Below are 18,359 nucleotides of genomic sequence, written 5' to 3'. Positions count from 1 at the left end.
AGATAAGCCGCTAAAAGCCGCTAATAGCGCTAATCCGCTAATCCTTCAATGGGCTTGCTTCGCAAGACGAAAAAACCGCTAGACGAAGAGAATCACAGAACGGATTCTTTTCGTCTTGCGAGGCACCACTGTATTGATATTTTTTAAAATCCAAATAATTATCCAATTTAATGGCATTATTCTTAATTTAATTTTGGCAGACTGATACTTTGCTGTGCATTCTTTTTAGGACACCCCGCCCCCCCGCCAGTGAGAAAATGGGCAATAATAAACAACTAATGGGCACATTTGTGTGTAAAATACTGAAATGAAAATACTGATTAACCTGGCTAACTTTTAAAGATAGTGTTCCTGAAAGTAAGAAATGCCTCATTCCACATCACTCTTTTATGGAGTCTTATTTTATGCTGTAAGGCATCAATGTCATTGAGCATTTATCAGAACCTGAACACACATGACTGAATAATTGTGTGTCTTCTCTGTCTTTTGTCCAATGGAAACTGACAAGAAGGAGCTTATTAGCTTTGATAATGTCTCTCTGACTGACATTGCTGACGTTGTATATGGGATATCTCAGCCTGGATACTTCTGAAAGAAGAAATGACATGAAAGTGATTGATTTTAGCGATTTTGCAAGTGTGTGCCCATGTTCAAGCACAACTGCCATACTATTTTAATTGGTTAACTGGACTAGTAATAAAAAAGTGGAAAGAAGAGATACGGAAATATTCTATATTAGTGCTAAGTCGTAGGAATGAGAGAGGCCCAGGCATATCTTGTATAGAGAGGAATAACCTAATCAAGTGAAGGCTTTCTATTCATTGAAGCCTATTGTTTTTGGCGATGAAAGACAGTTGCCATGTGATGAACACTTCAACTGACCAGGTTATCATATTTTATTAGCTATCAGGGTGTAAAGAGCGGGATTGTCTCAGTTCACTTACTCGGTCTTCACTTCCTTCGCCCTCTTCTCTTCCTGCTGCTGAGCAGTGTTATATCCTGAGGAGGAAGCAGAATAGAATAATAGTGGTGAATGTGTCTGCATAAACCCTGAAATCCGGAGATGAAGTTCTGGGCTGAGAACTTAAGCGGCTTCATATCCTTGCTCTAATCAAGTGTGATGCTTTGCTGTTACCATCAGCCTTGGTAACAAATAAGCTTGGCATGTGATGCAGAGCTTAGGAGGTGCAGGGTGCCTTAAATTGAAAAGTTTTTTGGATCTTGTTCCAAAGCCACCTGTTAGAGTTTTGTCATCAGATTTGCTCAGATCAGAAGTCAATAAGGAAGTTTTGAAAAACCAGCATTGCATAGGTATTTTTATCTAGTTTTCTGAAACCAGTAATTTGGAGCCTTATTTTTTTAAAAAGTTGAGAGTGGTTTTGTCCTTTTTTTGTTTGCCCCAATGCATGGACTATAGTTTCTTTTTTCCTAGTGAGAAGGGATTTCAGGGCTAAAGAGACATAGTAGTAACAACAACAATATCAACAACAACAATCCATAAACACCTTTTAACTTTTTTGTTCCTCATAAAAGCATTTGATAAGCTATTGACTATGCAAGATCAAAAATCAATAAGAAAGTCTGTTTTACTTTGCCCCTAAACAGGTTTGCTTTTCCCTTTTCATTTCTTGGGGTTTTTTATTTGTTTGTTTGTTTGTTTTAAAATGAAGCAGCAGCAGCAATGTTTTAAGGCCATAAGTTGAATTTGGACATTTTCTGTGGAGGTGATTGCCACCAGCAAACCACAGGAAAGGCATACTTTGATTTCTTCCCTCTTTTTGCTCCATATCGTACTAAATTTTACTAAAGGATGCCTTGTGAGAGGGTTCCATAGTTCACATTTGATGACAATGAGTGAAATATGCAAATTAGATGGTTGTAACTATACTGTAAGAGGTTGCTCTGAACTAAATTGATTTTAGAGAAACAGTGAAACATACACCATCCGTAAAGAGATTCATGAACCATCCAAATGTATACTTCATCATCTCAGTAAAATGGAAGACTTTTTATGGTAGTGTGCACTTCATCAGTTGCAAGAACATAATATGAAAACGATTACTTGCTCAGCATTTGTAATCTTGACTGAAAAATTCACATTGCCTTTTTCATGTTGTCTACAGTGTTCAGAGCCACAGAAGCTGTTTAACATTGCAAGTGAACTTCTTCATACAGAAGAAGCTTATGTTAAAAGGCTTCATCTTCTGGATCAGGTAAGCCTACTTCTATATGGTAAATTAGCCTTGCTAAAAACCTGTAAGAAAACTTAATTTTTCTCTACTAGATCAGTTCATTTTGAACAAGTATGTCTGTATAGCTGATGGTAGTTATTTTGGACAATTAACTTCCTCAAAAGTCAAATTTATCTGTAATAGCTGAGTCAGATGTCTGTTGTCTTTTAACCAATTGTGCAATGTCTTGTGCTGAAGTAGAAAAATATATAATTGGGCCACATTGTAAAGAAACCGTTCCATTTAGCCTCTTTCTTTCTTTCACTAGTTTTTTTGTCTAGCCAAATGTTAATTAAGAATGATACTTGAAAATATTTATAAAGCACCTTTTAATTTATATGTTACATCCATGGTTTTTCTTTAGTTGGCTTTCACTCTAAGTGGCTAACATAACAAATGGCTTTGAAATAAGCAGGTGGCAGATTTATTGGAAATATATATGGATGTCTTTAGTTGAGGAGTCCTTCTAACAAGCTAGACATGTCTCATGAATACATCTTGGGGAGAAATTCAAAAATCCATATCCGTTATCTGTCAACATCCAGCAGCTTAAATTAGTATAAATAATATACTTTTGGTTCTGATGTTGTGTGTGTGTTTTGGTGCAGGTTTTTTGCACTAAATTGTTTGAGGCGGGGATTCCACCCGATGTGGTAACAGGAATCTTTTCAAATATTTCTTCCATCTATCGCTTCCACGAACAGTTTCTTCTGCCTGAGCTCAAAACAAGGATTACAGATGAGTGGTGGGTAAATGAAGGACTACAAACAAATGTTTCTATGTTAAGAATTTCCTAGAAACTAAAAATGTCCACTTCTGTAACATGCTAGCACAACAAAATATAATGCACTGTTATTGGTATGCATCTGTATGTCACATCTTTACACTCCTGAGTGTTCCATGAACTTTACAGAATAAAGTTCAGGAGATGGCCCTCCTGAAATAGGTCCACCATGTGGTTTCACTAGCTTTGAAACCCCTGCTGCATCTGAAACTATAGCACCTACTAAGCCTCGCCCACATTAACACAAGCTTCTATCTTGTTTTGCTTTCCTCTGTCTTTTCAGAGGTAGGGATCAGCAGCTGGTACAGGAACAATGCTCTTTCTCATTGTTTTCAGTGTTAGGCACTGTTCCATGCTTGCATCTGAACTGCATGCTTGGAGCTAGCCTCAGGGAAGCCCATCTTTGTGAAAGCTCCATTTCCAAATCTAGCATACAAAGCCTTGCACCATAAGCATACAAATCACTGCCTGCTCCAATGCCAGGAGGCTGCTGCTGTTGCTCCCCCCATATACCACTGCTGTGAAGACTCCAACTGGTGTTTGCCTGTAGAATTGTAGAGTTGGAAGGCACCCGGGGCCATCTAGTCCAACCCCCTGCAATGCAGGGATCTTAACACACGATCCCTCATCCAGTTTGAAATGATACTGTGCCCTGCTTAGCTTGGCAAACGTGCTAGCGGCTTTACTGCCACACAACTTGATGCGAGATAATTCAAATATGCACTTTTACAAAACTTGTAATTTTGAATTCCAAATGGTGTAATAATAGAAGCACTTGTTTACAAAACAATGGAAGTGTTGTTTTCAAACTCGTGTTTAATTTTGATGCAAGTGAGTAAGTAGAATGTTCCCCCCATCCACGTCATTTTAACTATACTTGTAATTTATGGAGATCAGTTATATCAGACTGCATTCAAACATAGGATGTGCAATTGTAGTTGCCAGCTGATGTCATCTTCCATTTCCGTGTTTTTCTTTAAATTTGTCTTGTTGTTTCTTCTGTCTACAGGAATACAAACCCAAGGCTTGGAGACATCGTCCAAAAACTTGCTCCATTTCTGAAGATGTATGGAGAATATGTAAAGAATTTTGACAGAGCAATGGACATGGTGAACACATGGATGCAGAGATCTGTTCCTTTTAAAGCTGTTATTCAAAACATACAGGTATAAATCATTTGTACTTCTCACAGTCCGTGCCTTGTTGACATTACACATGCGAGGGAGTGAAACCAGAAAAAGTTCCATTCCACAAACTTATGGTATTATATTCAGGATAGGTCTGCCTGTGTAGCTCTGTAGCCAAGAAAACCTTTTAGGGAAGGCAGGGTTGATTTCAGTGACATGTGATTTTGCCAGCTAGATCTCTGGCCAGCTCACTGGTTTTACACAGAGACTATTGTAATAAATATAAACCATTAAATGGGCATATGAAATTTATTATTATTATTATTATTATTATTATTATTATTATTATTATTATTATCTCTGAATTGAAGCCAGGCTGCAAAGGAAAATAACTTCCTTGAAGAAGCCACTTTTTATGGCTTGACTCAGTGTTATGCCTGAACCTCAGATCATGGTTTATTTCTTCTAGACAAGCCGTGAACAGTAAGAACTTGGTTTCAGGTCATGGTTTGTCCAGAGCAAAATAAACCATGATCCTGGATTCAGAAATAATGCTAAGCTAAGCCTGAGGCTACAGTAGGAGAAACAAAGCTGCTGCAGCCTTCTAACTGGGAACTGTCAACATTTGCTGGCTTGCATTAATCCATAGTTTAAGATAAACCTGTTTTTCTCTTCATGCATAGTCATTATATTGATCAGTGTATTCCATCTTAATTAACTTGCAGACTTTGAGTTGAATCCAATGTTAGTTTTACTTAGAGCAGACTAGTTTAAATTAATGGACATGTGTAACTTAGGTCCATTAATTTCAATGGGCAGGATTTGTCTATTGAGTCCCAGTCAGCAGCAGAAGCCCTGTGCAAGGATTTCTTCCTGCACAGTGAGTCTCCTTCCCTCTCCTCCCCCTGGATGCCCCCCTACACCTCCCTAAAGTGACTGGTGGTGGTGGTAGGGTGGTCATGAGAACTCCCAGAACAGTGCATGGTGGGAAGAGACAGGGGATTGTTCTGCCCAGTAAGGTGAAATGCTGGCACTGGTGGAATGATCAGAAGAGCTTGATGTTGTCTTCCTTCCATTGGGTCTATTCTGTATACAACATTTCGTACTTGTTTGTTTTGTGATGAATATACCACTGAGAAATAATGAAATAAATAATACTGTTACAGGAAAGGAACATGAATTGGGTAGTAGATGTAGGGATGGACTGCTGTACTGGACTGAGCCTAGGTTGAAACCAAGGTACCAGTAAGAGATGCCTTTGGGCCTGGATCCAGCATGACATAGTAACTAAATGTCCTTTCCTCTCCTTCCCCTTTTTATTATGATGATAATTTGTACATCTGAAAGCAGTTCTATAGAACACTTTGCTTGATTCTGTATTTACCTTGCCATAACCGCCAGCATCTTTATGATAATTTTAAAAAACTGACTAATTAAGCATATGAACATCTTTCTACAGTCCTACATCATTAAATGGTTTAAGTACATGGATATAGCAAAAGAAAAAAAAATTGTTCAGAAAATCAGCCTGCTTTCCTTTAATTACAGAAAGAAGAAATATGTGGAAACTTGACATTACAGCATCACATGCTGGAACCTGTACAGAGAATTCCACGCTATGAGCTTCTCCTAAAGGATTACCTTAAAAAACTTCCTGAAGAGTCACTAGACCGAAAAGATGCTGAAAGTATGTACAGTTTTCATCCACATGGTTCGGCATCTTATTCTGTGTGGGGGCATAAATATGTATCATGTTATAGCTTTTCAAAATTAAACCTTTTCCTCTTTTGTCAAAATCTGACAACAACACTCTTTGATAACAACAATCTGATAACAACACTCTTTTTATTGTGGACCTGTTAAACCAAACTTGTCATTTCTTTTTTACTTAGTGCACAGCACCTGATACATACTTTTTGCATGATAATGATAGTTCCAATCAACTTATTCTCTGGTAGTGAAGCTTCTGACACCAGTTGGCTGAAGTGTCATGATGGCGCATAACGTTTCCTGACATTTCAACTGTTTGCCAGCCAACTTTTTTGAGAGAGAAATTGAAATTTCTGATTGGGTAGGATTTCAACTTTACACAGGGACAGAAATAGATTTGAGAGGAGACTCAGTATAAGGAAGATATCACTGGAAATGGGTAAACTAAGAGGCAGGAACTCAAGAGGCAATGGAGCTGGGAGAACAATGGGCATGGGAGTGAGAACGGAATCTGAGACAAGGAGAAAGACAGTGGGTCACAATGGTTGCTAGGTTTAGATCCCTAAAGTAATTGATTGGTAGTAATCATCTAGTTCGGGAATGGGCAAATTGTGCCCTCCAGATGTTGTTGCACTCCAAATCCCATCAACCCAAGACTGTGTGACCATTTTTGTGTTTTTATATTGTAAACTGTCTTGTGATCCTCAGATGAAGGTTTATTAAATTTAATAACAATTACATAAATATGGAGTGGCATAGGTTCCCCATCTGCTGATCTATATCTTTTAATGCCGTAATACATTATTCTTTATATTACATGTAAAGAACGTATCTTTGGCCATTTTCTCCCTAGGTGCTATGAGTTGGATGTAGAATTCTTCCTGTTCAAAAGTATCCAGGCCAGTTCATGCAATCCTCCCACCCACATATATAGACTCAGCATGCGCTGGGACGGAGAAGCAAGCCTTCCTCCTATAGCTTGCCATACGCTCAGTCTTGCTTGATCTGCTTTGTATGTTTAACTGGCTGAAAGTCTAATGTGATATCAGTTCCCCTGCAGGTTTCCTTCCACAAAGAAAAGTACAGACAAAAGGGGGCTTGCAGTTCCTTATGTGGATTCTGGGCAACTGAAGAGAAGCATTTGCTAAAGACAGCTTCCTTCTATATAATGAATATGTGCCTTGGAAGCACACAATCAGAAAAGGCACAGATTATGTTCCAGATGTGAAACACCTTCAGAGAGGTGTTTGAGGCTGGGCTTGAACATTAAGAACCTACATTAACACCAACCATAAATTGGGGAAAAGAAATTCCTGTTCCTGCACAGGAAGTTGTAGAAATAGGGCTGTGCCTAAGCAAAATAACTGTTCATATATTGCTGCTTTCCTCTCTTGGTAATTTACTGGGTAATTTACTGTTGCCCACTGTATACGGGGACTCTCGACTCACCCAGTACATTCTGGGTATCACACAAAACCAAAATCGCATATAGTCAAAACACATTGGGTTCAATGGCAGGTAGGATTGCCAAAGTCATTTTTCCTGGAACACCCTCCCTCCTTCCCCTTTTTATTTATTTTTTTAATTATTTTGCCAAGCATGTAAATCTGAATGCACACAAGTTGCAAGTTATCTGTGCTACTTATTTCAGTTTTTAAAAATGTGTCCTATGTTAATACTCTTGCATACACGCTTGACCCTCACAAGCACAGGAATATGATGCAATGGATTTTTCCTTACAAACCTGTCATTTATGTGCAGCCGCATTTTTGCAGAAATGCTGTACACATCAGGGAAATAAAAAACTGCACTATTAACTGATAATGATGTGGAGAATGTGTAACTGCTGCTGCTTTATTACAGAATCACTGGAGCTCATTTCTACTGCAGCAAACCATTCAAACGCAGCCATCCGAAAGATGGTGAGTAGAAATTGTGTAACTGAATCATCACCTGAGCCATTAACTGAGCTTCCTATTTGAACCAGTGGTTTTCTCATTACTCCATGAAGACTTAATGTTGGTTTTTCATACTTATTCAAACTTTCTAGATCAAACTGAACTATAAATTAGTGACTTTCTATAGTTATTATCTATTATTTATGTATATGAGGTCTGTCCGTCCCCCCTGGCATTTTCCCTCTTGCGACTGATACTAATTTATGTAGCCATTTTCAAAATGCTGGAACATTTTAGAAGAGATTCTAAAAATGTTCATAAGTTTTAGCATACTTAAAATATTCAGCCGTTGTTCTTACAAATGAAACAGGCCAATTAGGGGTTTTGACCCTATATATGGCAGAGAACAGGTCCATATATTTACCTTTTTTACCCATATATGAATATGAACATATATGAGATAGGTGTTGTGTGAAATTGCAATTGCCTGTGACCCTAATACCATTTTGGGGGCAGGAGGTATTCTCGTCATTAGGCAAATGAATGCATGGCTCACAATGAGCTTATTTATAGTGTGGCAAGTGGACATGTTCCTAAGGTTCACTCTGTCAAGTGAAAAATAAACCAAACCTAGATTAAAGACCATGCTTCTGTCATTAAGAAGACATATATAAAGACAGTTGATTATAAGTGAAAATCCTATAGGAAATGTAACAATGATGGAATAAGCAGCAGAGCATATGCTTTGCCTACAGAAGTTTCTGGTTTTAATACCTGCAGAGCTTCTCTAAGTGCTAGTGTTCATGTGGTTGAGCAGATGACATCTCAGTTAGTCAAACTCTGAAAAGCAGGCTTAGTCTGGTTTCCAAAATGGCAATGTATGCAGTAACTGCAATAAGAACATTTACAAAGATTAGCAATACTTATTTGTAATCGTGTTGAAACACTGAAAATCCATAAAACTGTGTGTGTGTGTGTGTGTGTGTGTGTGTGTGTGCGTGCTCGCGCGCATGCACACACACACACATATATACAGAATACTGAGACAATTTCTATAAGATCCAAGCTTTGTGTATGTGTTTATTTAATAAAATCACCCCGCCTTCTCTTGAAAACATTTTAAAGAAAATGCAAGGTTTGTTTTAGATGTGACATATTTACTTGTCTAATTTTACCTCCTAGCAACACTTCTGTTTTTGTAAGAAATAATTATAGGCAATGTTTTAAATGAAGCCACTTGTTTCTCACTCTGGGCGTTCTTTACAGGAAGTAGTTGTGGCTTCTTCTCTTTCTCAGATTCACAAGTTAGAGGTGTTTTCATCTTCCTTCTTGAGACACCATTATTCTTGCACAGGAGCAGGGAAACATTTGCGTTCAAAGGCTCTCTTATTGTGCCAGTGCTCTGAGTGCCAAGTGGATGGGATCAAAGGCTGACAATAATAAAGAAACCATGCAGCTTGCAACACACACATATAGCAAGGCATGGGGAACAGTTGCTAAGGAAGCTGAAGTGTGTGTAGTTTTAATCCTATCAATGTTTAATTGTTTTTTAATTATTGTTTTTAGTGGTTTTTAATGTACTTGAAGGGACGCGGGTGGCGGCTTAGTCATGCTAGCCACAGGACCCGGAAGCTGTCTGCGGACAAACGCCGGCTCCCTCGGCCAATAAAGCGAGATGAGCGCCGTAACCCCAGAGTCGGTAACGACTGGACCTAATGGTCAGGGGTCCCTTTACCTTTACCTTTAATGTACTTGTAAGCTACCTTCAACTATGTCAGGGAAAATGGGGTGGGGGATTAACAACAACAGCAACAACAACATCATACAGTGGTACCTCAGGTTACATATGCTTCAGGTTACATACGCTTCAGGTTACACACTCCGCTAACCCAGCAATAGTGCTTCAGGTTAAGAACTTTGCTTCAGGATAAGGCGGCGGGGCAGCAGCAGGAGGCCCCATTAGCTAAAGTGGTGCTTCAGGTTAAGAACAGTTTCAGGTTAAGAACGGACCTCCCGAACGAATTAAGTACTTAACCTGAGGTACCATTGTACTAGTTGTACTCAGAATAGATCTGTTGAAATCAATAAACATTACTACCTCACGTCCTTCAATGCCAATGGGTCTACCCTGAGAAGAATTTGGTTGTCAGGAAGAAATTAATGGCTGCACTGGAAATTGGTGTACAGACCTTTGTGACACATATAAGGCAGCCCCTGCTTGCTAAAATTCATATGTGGGCATCAGATCCCCATGAAAGTGTCTTTCCCTAGCTTCCAGCTCTTATTACTGCTGTTGTGAGGGCTAGAATTTTATCTTCTTCATGATCTTGGGAATCAATTTCCTGACTACTTTGACAGAAGAGCTATTTGGGATTCTGTGGCAATGCAATGAAGTACCAAGAGATGATTAAAATAGAGAGGATTAAATGCTTTATGTTGCTAGAGTGCATTCTGTTTTCATGGTTGCTTTTTTAAGGCTGTGAAAAACCATGGACTTGCACTGTTTATTTCTTCTTTCATGTATTTTTTTGTTGGTTCATTTTTTTGTTTTTTCATACAAATATTTAGTAATTCTTTAGCAGGTAGCATTTCCCCTGTTAATTAATTGAATTATTTTTCTTCTTCTAGTGTGTGTATCGTAAAGCAATAGACAAAGGCTAGCTGTTAGCTGAGTTGGCATTTCCTTTTTGTGCTTGTAGGAAAAGATGCACAAGCTGTTAGAAGTGTATGAGCGCCTTGGAGGAGAAGAGGATATTGTTAATCCAGCCAATGAATTGATTAAAGAAGGGCATATTCAGAAACTGTCAGCAAAGAATGGCACCGCTCAGGATAGGTATCTATTTCTGGTGAGTTACTTCATTTCTCAGGAGTAAAGTGTTCACCTACTTTGTAGACACAAAGTCTCCTTTGATCTGATTGGTCAGGTCTTGCTGGTGGAGTCTGCTCTGTATTGCACATGTATTTTCCTTTCACAAAAGCAGGTTCTGTTCTGTTTTAAAGAAAATGTTCTCTCTGTCGCCATACCAGTATTTGATGATGCTTTGGTTTTTGTGTAATTGGCACTTTTCTTTTATTAGTTTATCCCAAAGTATTATGCTGCTGAATATTAAATAGTCCACAGACATTAACCTGACAAACCCATTGCCACCAGACTCAAGTATAATCTTTTAAATTATCATTAACAATCACAGGCTCCTGTGGACATCGTCAACCATTTTGTGCAAAAAACAGGAGCAGCACTTTGGAAATCTGAGGTCAGGCCCGGCCAGCCATTAGATGTTGATCTTCTGACATGGTTCTCTGAATATAATATCCACACATAGTTTCTCTCTGTGTGAGTCCACATGTGACATAGAAGGCTTTTCTTATTTTTATAGTTCTGCAGAGAATACTACTGAAATATCTGCTGGAAAACACTCTGGCATCTTCCCAGCATGTTGTGGGTTGGTTTTGTACAGCTATATTGTACATTGCAGGTACAGGGCAGGATTCACCTGACTCCTGTTGCCACAAGCCCTGCATGAGGACGTACAAGGGGTATTTCCCCTCCCTGGAAATTGGCTCTGGGGTGGGTGAGTAGGAGAACAACCAATATAGTGTGTCTGGAGAAGAGGGCGGTAGGGGGTGTCATTCTGTCTGGCAGTGGCATTGAATTTCAATCATAGTTATTGCCAGGCAGTTTTCCCCCTTCTGTAACCAGGCCTTTGGCATTTAACTATATCTGTGGCCTTTTGTACATGGCCAGGATGTTTTAAAGGTGTTTCTTTTTCCTTTTCCTTTTAATGTATTTATTGTGGGGTGTTGTTTGTTTGTTTGTCTGTCTGTCTGGTTGTAAGTTGCTTTGGGTTGCCCTGCGCAAGATGAAGCGACCAAGAAATTTAATAATAATAATACAAATATTTTAAAAATCACAATTCATACGATGTAGACGATTCACAGTCAAAATTGAGCTTTCCTCAATCCCCCCATGAGCTGTTGCTATAATAATGAATTCCTGATAAATTTCACACACCACAGTGCTAGAAACTTTAACCTTTATTGGAGAAATGAACTATAACAACTGATTTTGCAATTAAGGGGGTGGCTATGCTTACTGATTTTATAATGAAGGGTGTGGCTGAATATTAAAGTGATTTCCACATACCATAACAAGAATTTTCCATCAATTGCAGTTTAACAGCATGGTGTTGTACTGCGTGCCCAAACTAAGATTAATAGGCCAGAAATTCAGTGTGCGAGAAAAGATCGATATTGCAGGATTGCAGGTTTGTATCTTGTTCACTTGCATTTATAATATGCTTTTATAACAGTGCTTGGATAGCTCAGTTGGTTAGAGCATGCTGCCGATAATGCCAAGGTTGCAGGTTCGATCCCCATAAGGGACAGCTGTTTAGTCCTTCATTGCAGAAGTTTGGACTAGTTGATCCTCAGGTTCCCTTCCAACTCTATGATTCTGTGATTCAGGATTTGTCACTCTTGTTGAGAAACAAGCCCTTTGGCCATCCCCAGATGCATAAGCAAAGTAAAACACAGGCAACGTGGAAGGCGGAACATGACATGCTGCTATTGAAGATGGAACTGCAGGAAATGAGTATGCAGTATTGCAGACTTCAACAGGGGGACTGTGCAAACAATAACAACAATAAAGCCACAGTCAGTTTCTCCTTTGGCATTGCAGTACCATCAGTGCCACTTGAAAGCCACTGAGCTTAAAACATAGTGGATGTGGACCCATACATTTCTCCATGCCTAGACAAGTCGCAGATACAGTCTAGGTTAGAGTTCAAGTCTCTTCCACCAACTGCTTCTGCACCTTACCAGCTGGCAAACCTTGTTTGTATCTCAGAAAAACCCTTGTGTAAATAATGCCTCTGAAAGCATTGTCATTAAAAAGTAGACACTAGATGTTATTTTTAAACAAACAGTTCATTATTATTATTAATAGTTGCTGCTGTTTATTTAGAGAGAGTAGAGGTTTGTTTGGTAATCTTAAAAGTGTTTGGAAAATTACATTTTAAAGTATAGCAAAATATACTTGGTTTCCTAGGTCCAGGAAATCAGCAAGCAAAATGTGGCTCATACATTCTCAATAACAGGAAAGAAGAGATCATTGGAGCTACAAGCTAGGTACAGAATTTTGTTCATTCATTCTGCATGTTTTGAGCAAGGAATGTTAGGCTGTGGAAGCAATTGGTAAAATAATTCATTCTAGTAAATTCTATTGTTTTGAATCATAAATAAGGTAAAGGGGAAGCAAAGGGTAGTTTTCAATTATATGCTGCCGAGTTTAGAATAGGTGGCATATCAGATTCCAGCAACAAAACATGAATTTACTGTAGAGATGAATAAGACTATTATCTGCTTATAAGACTGCAGATATTAAAACAGCTACTGAATATGCTACATGTATACAACATGTATGTCTTTTCTGCATTTTATAGGACAGAAGAAGAGAAGAAAGAATGGATCCAGGTCAATATAAGCATATTTTACTTAGCCTTTATGCCATCCTATTTCATTTTTGGTGTTCTTCTTTGCTAAGTACATCAAGCTGCATATAGGAACTTTTTTCTCCATTTCATTATTTCCAAGCTGTTATACCCCACCCTGCCAAAAAGACACCTTTCCCTGAGCAACTTACAATAAAACAATAAAATACAGCTATACAAAGATAAGTAAAGCTGAGTAAAATAACAATAAAGCTAGCAAAAGTTTTTTTTTTAAAAAAGCATTATAAAAAAACCAAACACTGGAGATGAAAGCATGCCCTTAACATGCCTGAGACAGTAAAAAAAGACTTTGATGCTAAGATGATGTCAGAGTAGGCAAATGTGAACCTCCCAATGGTATTCCATAACTAGGACTATAATAGAAAAGGCTGCTCCCTAATCATAATCCACCAAGGGTTGTATCTAGCAAAGCCATCCTATTAGTGCAGGGACTTATGCCTGAACAGCAGAACAGCCTCTCTGCCCCATGTGATGCTGCACTCCACCCAGATCTATCCTGGGGTTTCCTCCAACCCTCCACAGCAGATTGGTGAGGGAGTAGAGGGAGAGGAAGTCCCGTTATGCAAGCAGAAGGCATTACGCAGCTTGGTCGGATACAGCCCTGTATTTGTAATGGGTATCCAAAGTCTCTGAGAATTATGGTCACATATGTCCCAAGCCATGAAGAAATAACTTTAAAAGTGAGCATAATCACTTTAATGTGAGCCTGAACATAGACGAATAGCCAAAGCAGATGCTTCAGAACAAGCAAGATGGATTCCTAATGCAGAGTCCCTGTTAGCATTTCCACAATAGTATTTTACAATAACTGTGTCTTCAAAGGCAGCCTCACATGTACTCTATTACAGTAATGGAAAATATTGCTTCGGGGTGAGGAACTGATGACTTCTGCATTGAAATCTTATTGGTGTTTTAGCAGAAGACCCATTGCCTACCTCTCCCATTACATTTATATAATTCTGATAGTGCTTTTGTTCCTTATAGTTAGTTAACTGAAGTGACCTTTCAGTTTTTACAGACTACGTTCTTAATTTGAGGCCCTACTTTTGTAAGTCATACTTGGAAATTCTTTATCTTGTAGAAACAACACTCTTAAGTAATGACATCTGCAAACAGTTTTGTTTTGTTTTGTTCTAAAAAAAGTTTTTGGTTTTGTGTTCTAAATAAGATTTTGCAGGTTACTTTTACTTACTGCATTTCTTGGAATTTTATTGCAGGTCATTCAAGCAACAATTGAAAAGCATAAACAGAACAGTGAAACGTTTAGAGCTTATAATAGCTCTTTTTCTCAAGAAGATGAGCATCTCCCAGATTCATCAGTAAGCATTTAGTGATCATTATACCTGTGGGTCTTTGCTGTCATATATATTGCACTTAAACTTGCAATTTTTTTGTTTTTAATTTGTAGCCTGTGTTTTTGATCCAGAGTTCCCATAAGTGGAGCCTCACTCCTGGGACTTTCCATTGGGGAACTGGACAAAGGGAGGCAATTTTCTCCATCTCTTGACACTTGCTTTTATTGAGTTACATTAGTCACTTTATGAACATGCTTAAAAGCACAGGTCCTAGTACTAATCCTTGGTGGCATAGGAACCAACTCCTACGGGTTAAGGTCCTTTCGCGCCCCCCCATAAAATATTTGAGGGCCCGCCCACCTAAAGTAGATGGGCATTACCATTCAAATAGCATATGTGTGCTGTGTCTTTGATTGATTATGCAAGGTTGGCTCTCTTGCTTGGTGGACTTCACTTTCTGCTTCCATCCATTAGGAGAACTATCCATTTATTCCTGCTCTCTGCTTCCTGTTTCTTACCCAGTTACTGGTTCTTAAGAGGAACTCTCCTCTTATTCTGCAACTGATAAACTTACTCAGGAATATTTGATGATGTACTTTTATCTATATACTTGTTGGCACTCTCAAAGTACTAAGAAAGGTTAGTGAGATAGGACCTACCTTTGCTGAAACTTGTTCTTCTATATGCTTGGGAGTTCTGCCTTTAATAAAGCTTTTCACCAGTTTTCCAGGAATAAGTAAACTGGTCTGTAATTTGCTGGATCCCTTTAAAAGAGATTCATTTTAAGTTGGCTACTTTCCACTCCTCAGGTATGGGGATTGATAGTAGGCACATGATACATATTTTTCTTAGAAGATCAACAGTTTCACATTTGAACTCTTTAAGAACTCTCAAGTGGATGCCATCTGGACCCAGTGTTTTGTCAGTTTTCAATTTGCCGATAAGACCTAGAACCTAGTCACTGCTATTCTCATACTCCATCTCTAAGAAAGTTCAGACACAGGGATTTATCCCACATCTTCTGTGAAGGCAGGCATAAGAATTCATTCAGCTTCTCTGAACTTTCTCTTCTATCCTTTAAGAGTCTTTTGATACCCATGTCATTCAAAGATCCAGCTGCTTTCCTAGCTGGTCTCCTGCTATTCATGTATTTAAAGAGTTTTTTGTTGGTGGTCTTTGTTTTTAACAATGTGCTCCTTGAATTCCTCTCCCTCTCCTTTCAACAAAGCTGCAATTTTCTCAAGAAAATGGTCTCTAATAGCCTCTAAGAGCTTCCTTTTCTCTGCTTGCTAACCATGATGACATCCTCTTGGCCCTGGTGGTACCTTTCTTGAACTGTGGTATACATCCTAGTCAAGCTTTCATTGTGGTTTTGAAAACCCCCAAGCATTCTGGAGAAATTGGGTCCTCTTTACTTTGCCTCTTAGCTTCCTTTTACCAGTTCCTTCATTCTGGGGAGCTTTTCTCTTTTGAAATCAAATGTGACTGTGTAGAACTTTCTGGGCAATTGTCCGCTTACATATATGTTAAATGTGATAACATTATGGATCACTGTTCCCATTTGGCTCAACAGTACTTATATCTCATGCCAAGATCTGAGTGCCACCCCTCTAGTTGATTCCCATAGAACATCATCATTTAGGATATCTAGAAATAGATGTTACCAGTTTGTTATGTTTGGAGCATATAGCCTGCCTGTATGAGGGTAATTAAAGTCACCCATTACTACAGCAGTTCTGGATGTCTCCTGGATTTTATTCTCCATCTCAAGATTCTCTCAGCATTTTGGTCAGGGTGATGATAGTACACCCCCAAGTACTAAATTGCTCTTGGAAGCCAGTATTACCACCCACAACAGTTATGTGGATGAGCCGCTTTGGGGATTTCTAACTTGTTGGACACTGTACCCGTTGATGTGCAGAGTGACACCCTTTCCAGTGTTTCTAGCTTTCAAAAATTTTAAATATGATGATTTTATGTTCTATTAGAACCAAAACGTTATTACATCATGGGCAGATATATGTTGGTGTGCACAAAAAGAGCCTATGGTATGTTTGTATGAGCCTTTTGAATCCAGGTTCAAATCACCACTCAGATATGAAGTTCACTGGGTCCTTGAGCAAGCCAGTATATCTTGGGCAGTCCTAACATGCGGATGCTTTGCTGGGAAATGCTAAAATGGGAACTCCCTGGACAAAAGGTGGATAGACTATAATAAAGTATAACTACTGATATCCTGTGTATATTAGACAGAGGAGGTCTATTCTGGTGCCTCATTTATCATTCCACAATGTCAAATTACAATGTTGGGTAGAACTGTATCCACAGTGGCTGAAATGCCTCTCAGGTATTTTGTGTTGCCGCCCATTGTCTTTAGCTATTCTGTATTTCACAACAGCTCTTTCATCAGTGGTGTCATATACCATTACGGTCTGGTGCCTATGTAACAGTGCAGACCTTCATTGCACCTCTGGCTCACCTCGCAACCACAAGAACGGTGTAACAGCAGTCATAGTGACCCTTCCCAAACACTCCTTGGCCAGTGCAAGAGCTCATAGTATTGAGCTATTAAAGAGCTGGGTGTTTTATTAGTATTCATGTGCTTTCTTATGGCTTTCCCACAACAGATAGCGAGCACCAGTTCTGTGGAATCTATGCCAGGAACAGATGGTAGCAGCACATCTGGAGGGGTAAGCAATTGCGAGGAGGATGCCTCATTAAATCAAATGTTCAAATGTTTTGTTTTGATGAGAGGGGAGAGAGGGGGGGAGCAGGCCCGTTCCAGACATGGTCATGCATTAGCCTATATTCTCTATTCGAATTTTATTTACTTGAACTGTGCCTTTTCACCATTAGTGAAAATTGCTCCTGACCTTTTCTATTGTAAAACTTTCAACACTTACCTCACTTCTGAAGCACGAGTCCATATACAGACTGAATTAGCTTCCTTTGAATACTGTTGGGAAAGAAATCATTGTCTTCTATTTACAAGCGAGCAGGACTCCTGAAGCCAGTACAAAATAAGCCATTGTTACTTGACTTATATGTTTCCTTAAGTCTGAGCTGAAGACTAGAAAGATAAGCTCGTCCGTTCTGTGTTTCACTAGAAGTCTTTGAATTATCAGCAGAAACGCTTTACTTTTGGCAGCTGGGAAAGGCACAGTAATTTCCCCCCTAATGATGGTTTTCAATGTAAGCACTGCAAATCGTGGCTCACATCCATAATACGCCACAGATGTCTTTTATTAGGAAACTAGAGTCTTAGGTCTGGTTCGGATGTTCACCAGTTAAGATATCAGATGGTGCTTCTTACATGAAAAGCTGCTGCTCTAGGCTAAACTGCTTTAATTCAGCGTGCTGTACTTGGCATTCTTTATAATTAGGGCTTTCACCTGATGATAGAAATTGTAGCCAATTAATCAGATGAGTTTCAGTCTAGTAAGATTGGTTGATTAAATCTGTGTAAATTTGCATATGAATAGTAATGCTGGGGGGGCATACAGTGGTACCTCGGGTTAAGTACTTAATTTGTTCCGGAGGTCCGTTCTTAACCTGAAACTGTTCTTAACCTGAAGCACCACTTTAGCTAATGGGGCCTCCTGCTGCCACCGCGCCGCCGGAGCACGATTTCTGTTCTCATCCTGAAGCAAATTTCTTAACCTGAAGCACTATTTCTGGGTTAGTGGAGTCTGTAACCTGAAGCATATGTAACCTGAAGCGTATGTAACCCGAGGTACCACTGTATCTCTCTTGTTTTTCCGATGCCACACTCATATGTCCCAGCATATCTTAGAAAAGGCATCC

General features: G+C 39.1%; 1 protein-coding gene across 2 annotated transcripts in view; it reads left to right on the top strand.

Annotated features, from left to right (window-relative positions):
- FGD3 (FYVE, RhoGEF and PH domain containing 3) overlaps positions 1 to 18,359 on the top strand; it is a 102,550-nt gene that overhangs the window by 63,896 nt on the left and 20,295 nt on the right. For both annotated transcript variants that reach the window (XM_082209422.1, XM_082209423.1), the window contains 11 exons: positions 2,124 to 2,213; positions 2,840 to 2,976; positions 4,025 to 4,181; positions 5,691 to 5,829; positions 7,716 to 7,774; positions 10,450 to 10,596; positions 11,923 to 12,015; positions 12,798 to 12,877; positions 13,192 to 13,222; positions 14,478 to 14,579; positions 17,183 to 17,245. In XM_082209422.1, coding sequence (XP_082065548.1) covers positions 2,124 to 2,213; positions 2,840 to 2,976; positions 4,025 to 4,181; positions 5,691 to 5,829; positions 7,716 to 7,774; positions 10,450 to 10,596; positions 11,923 to 12,015; positions 12,798 to 12,877; positions 13,192 to 13,222; positions 14,478 to 14,579; positions 17,183 to 17,245 — 1,098 coding nt within the window. The remainder of the gene's footprint in view (positions 1 to 2,123; positions 2,214 to 2,839; positions 2,977 to 4,024; positions 4,182 to 5,690; positions 5,830 to 7,715; positions 7,775 to 10,449; positions 10,597 to 11,922; positions 12,016 to 12,797; positions 12,878 to 13,191; positions 13,223 to 14,477; positions 14,580 to 17,182; positions 17,246 to 18,359) is intronic.

This window comes from Podarcis vaucheri, assembly GCF_965113315.1.
Source record: "Podarcis vaucheri genome assembly, chromosome: 2".
Lineage (NCBI taxonomy): Eukaryota > Metazoa > Chordata > Lepidosauria > Squamata > Lacertidae > Podarcis > Podarcis vaucheri.
Note: the sequence above shows the minus strand (reverse complement) of the source record. Positions and strands in the feature narration are given on the sequence as shown.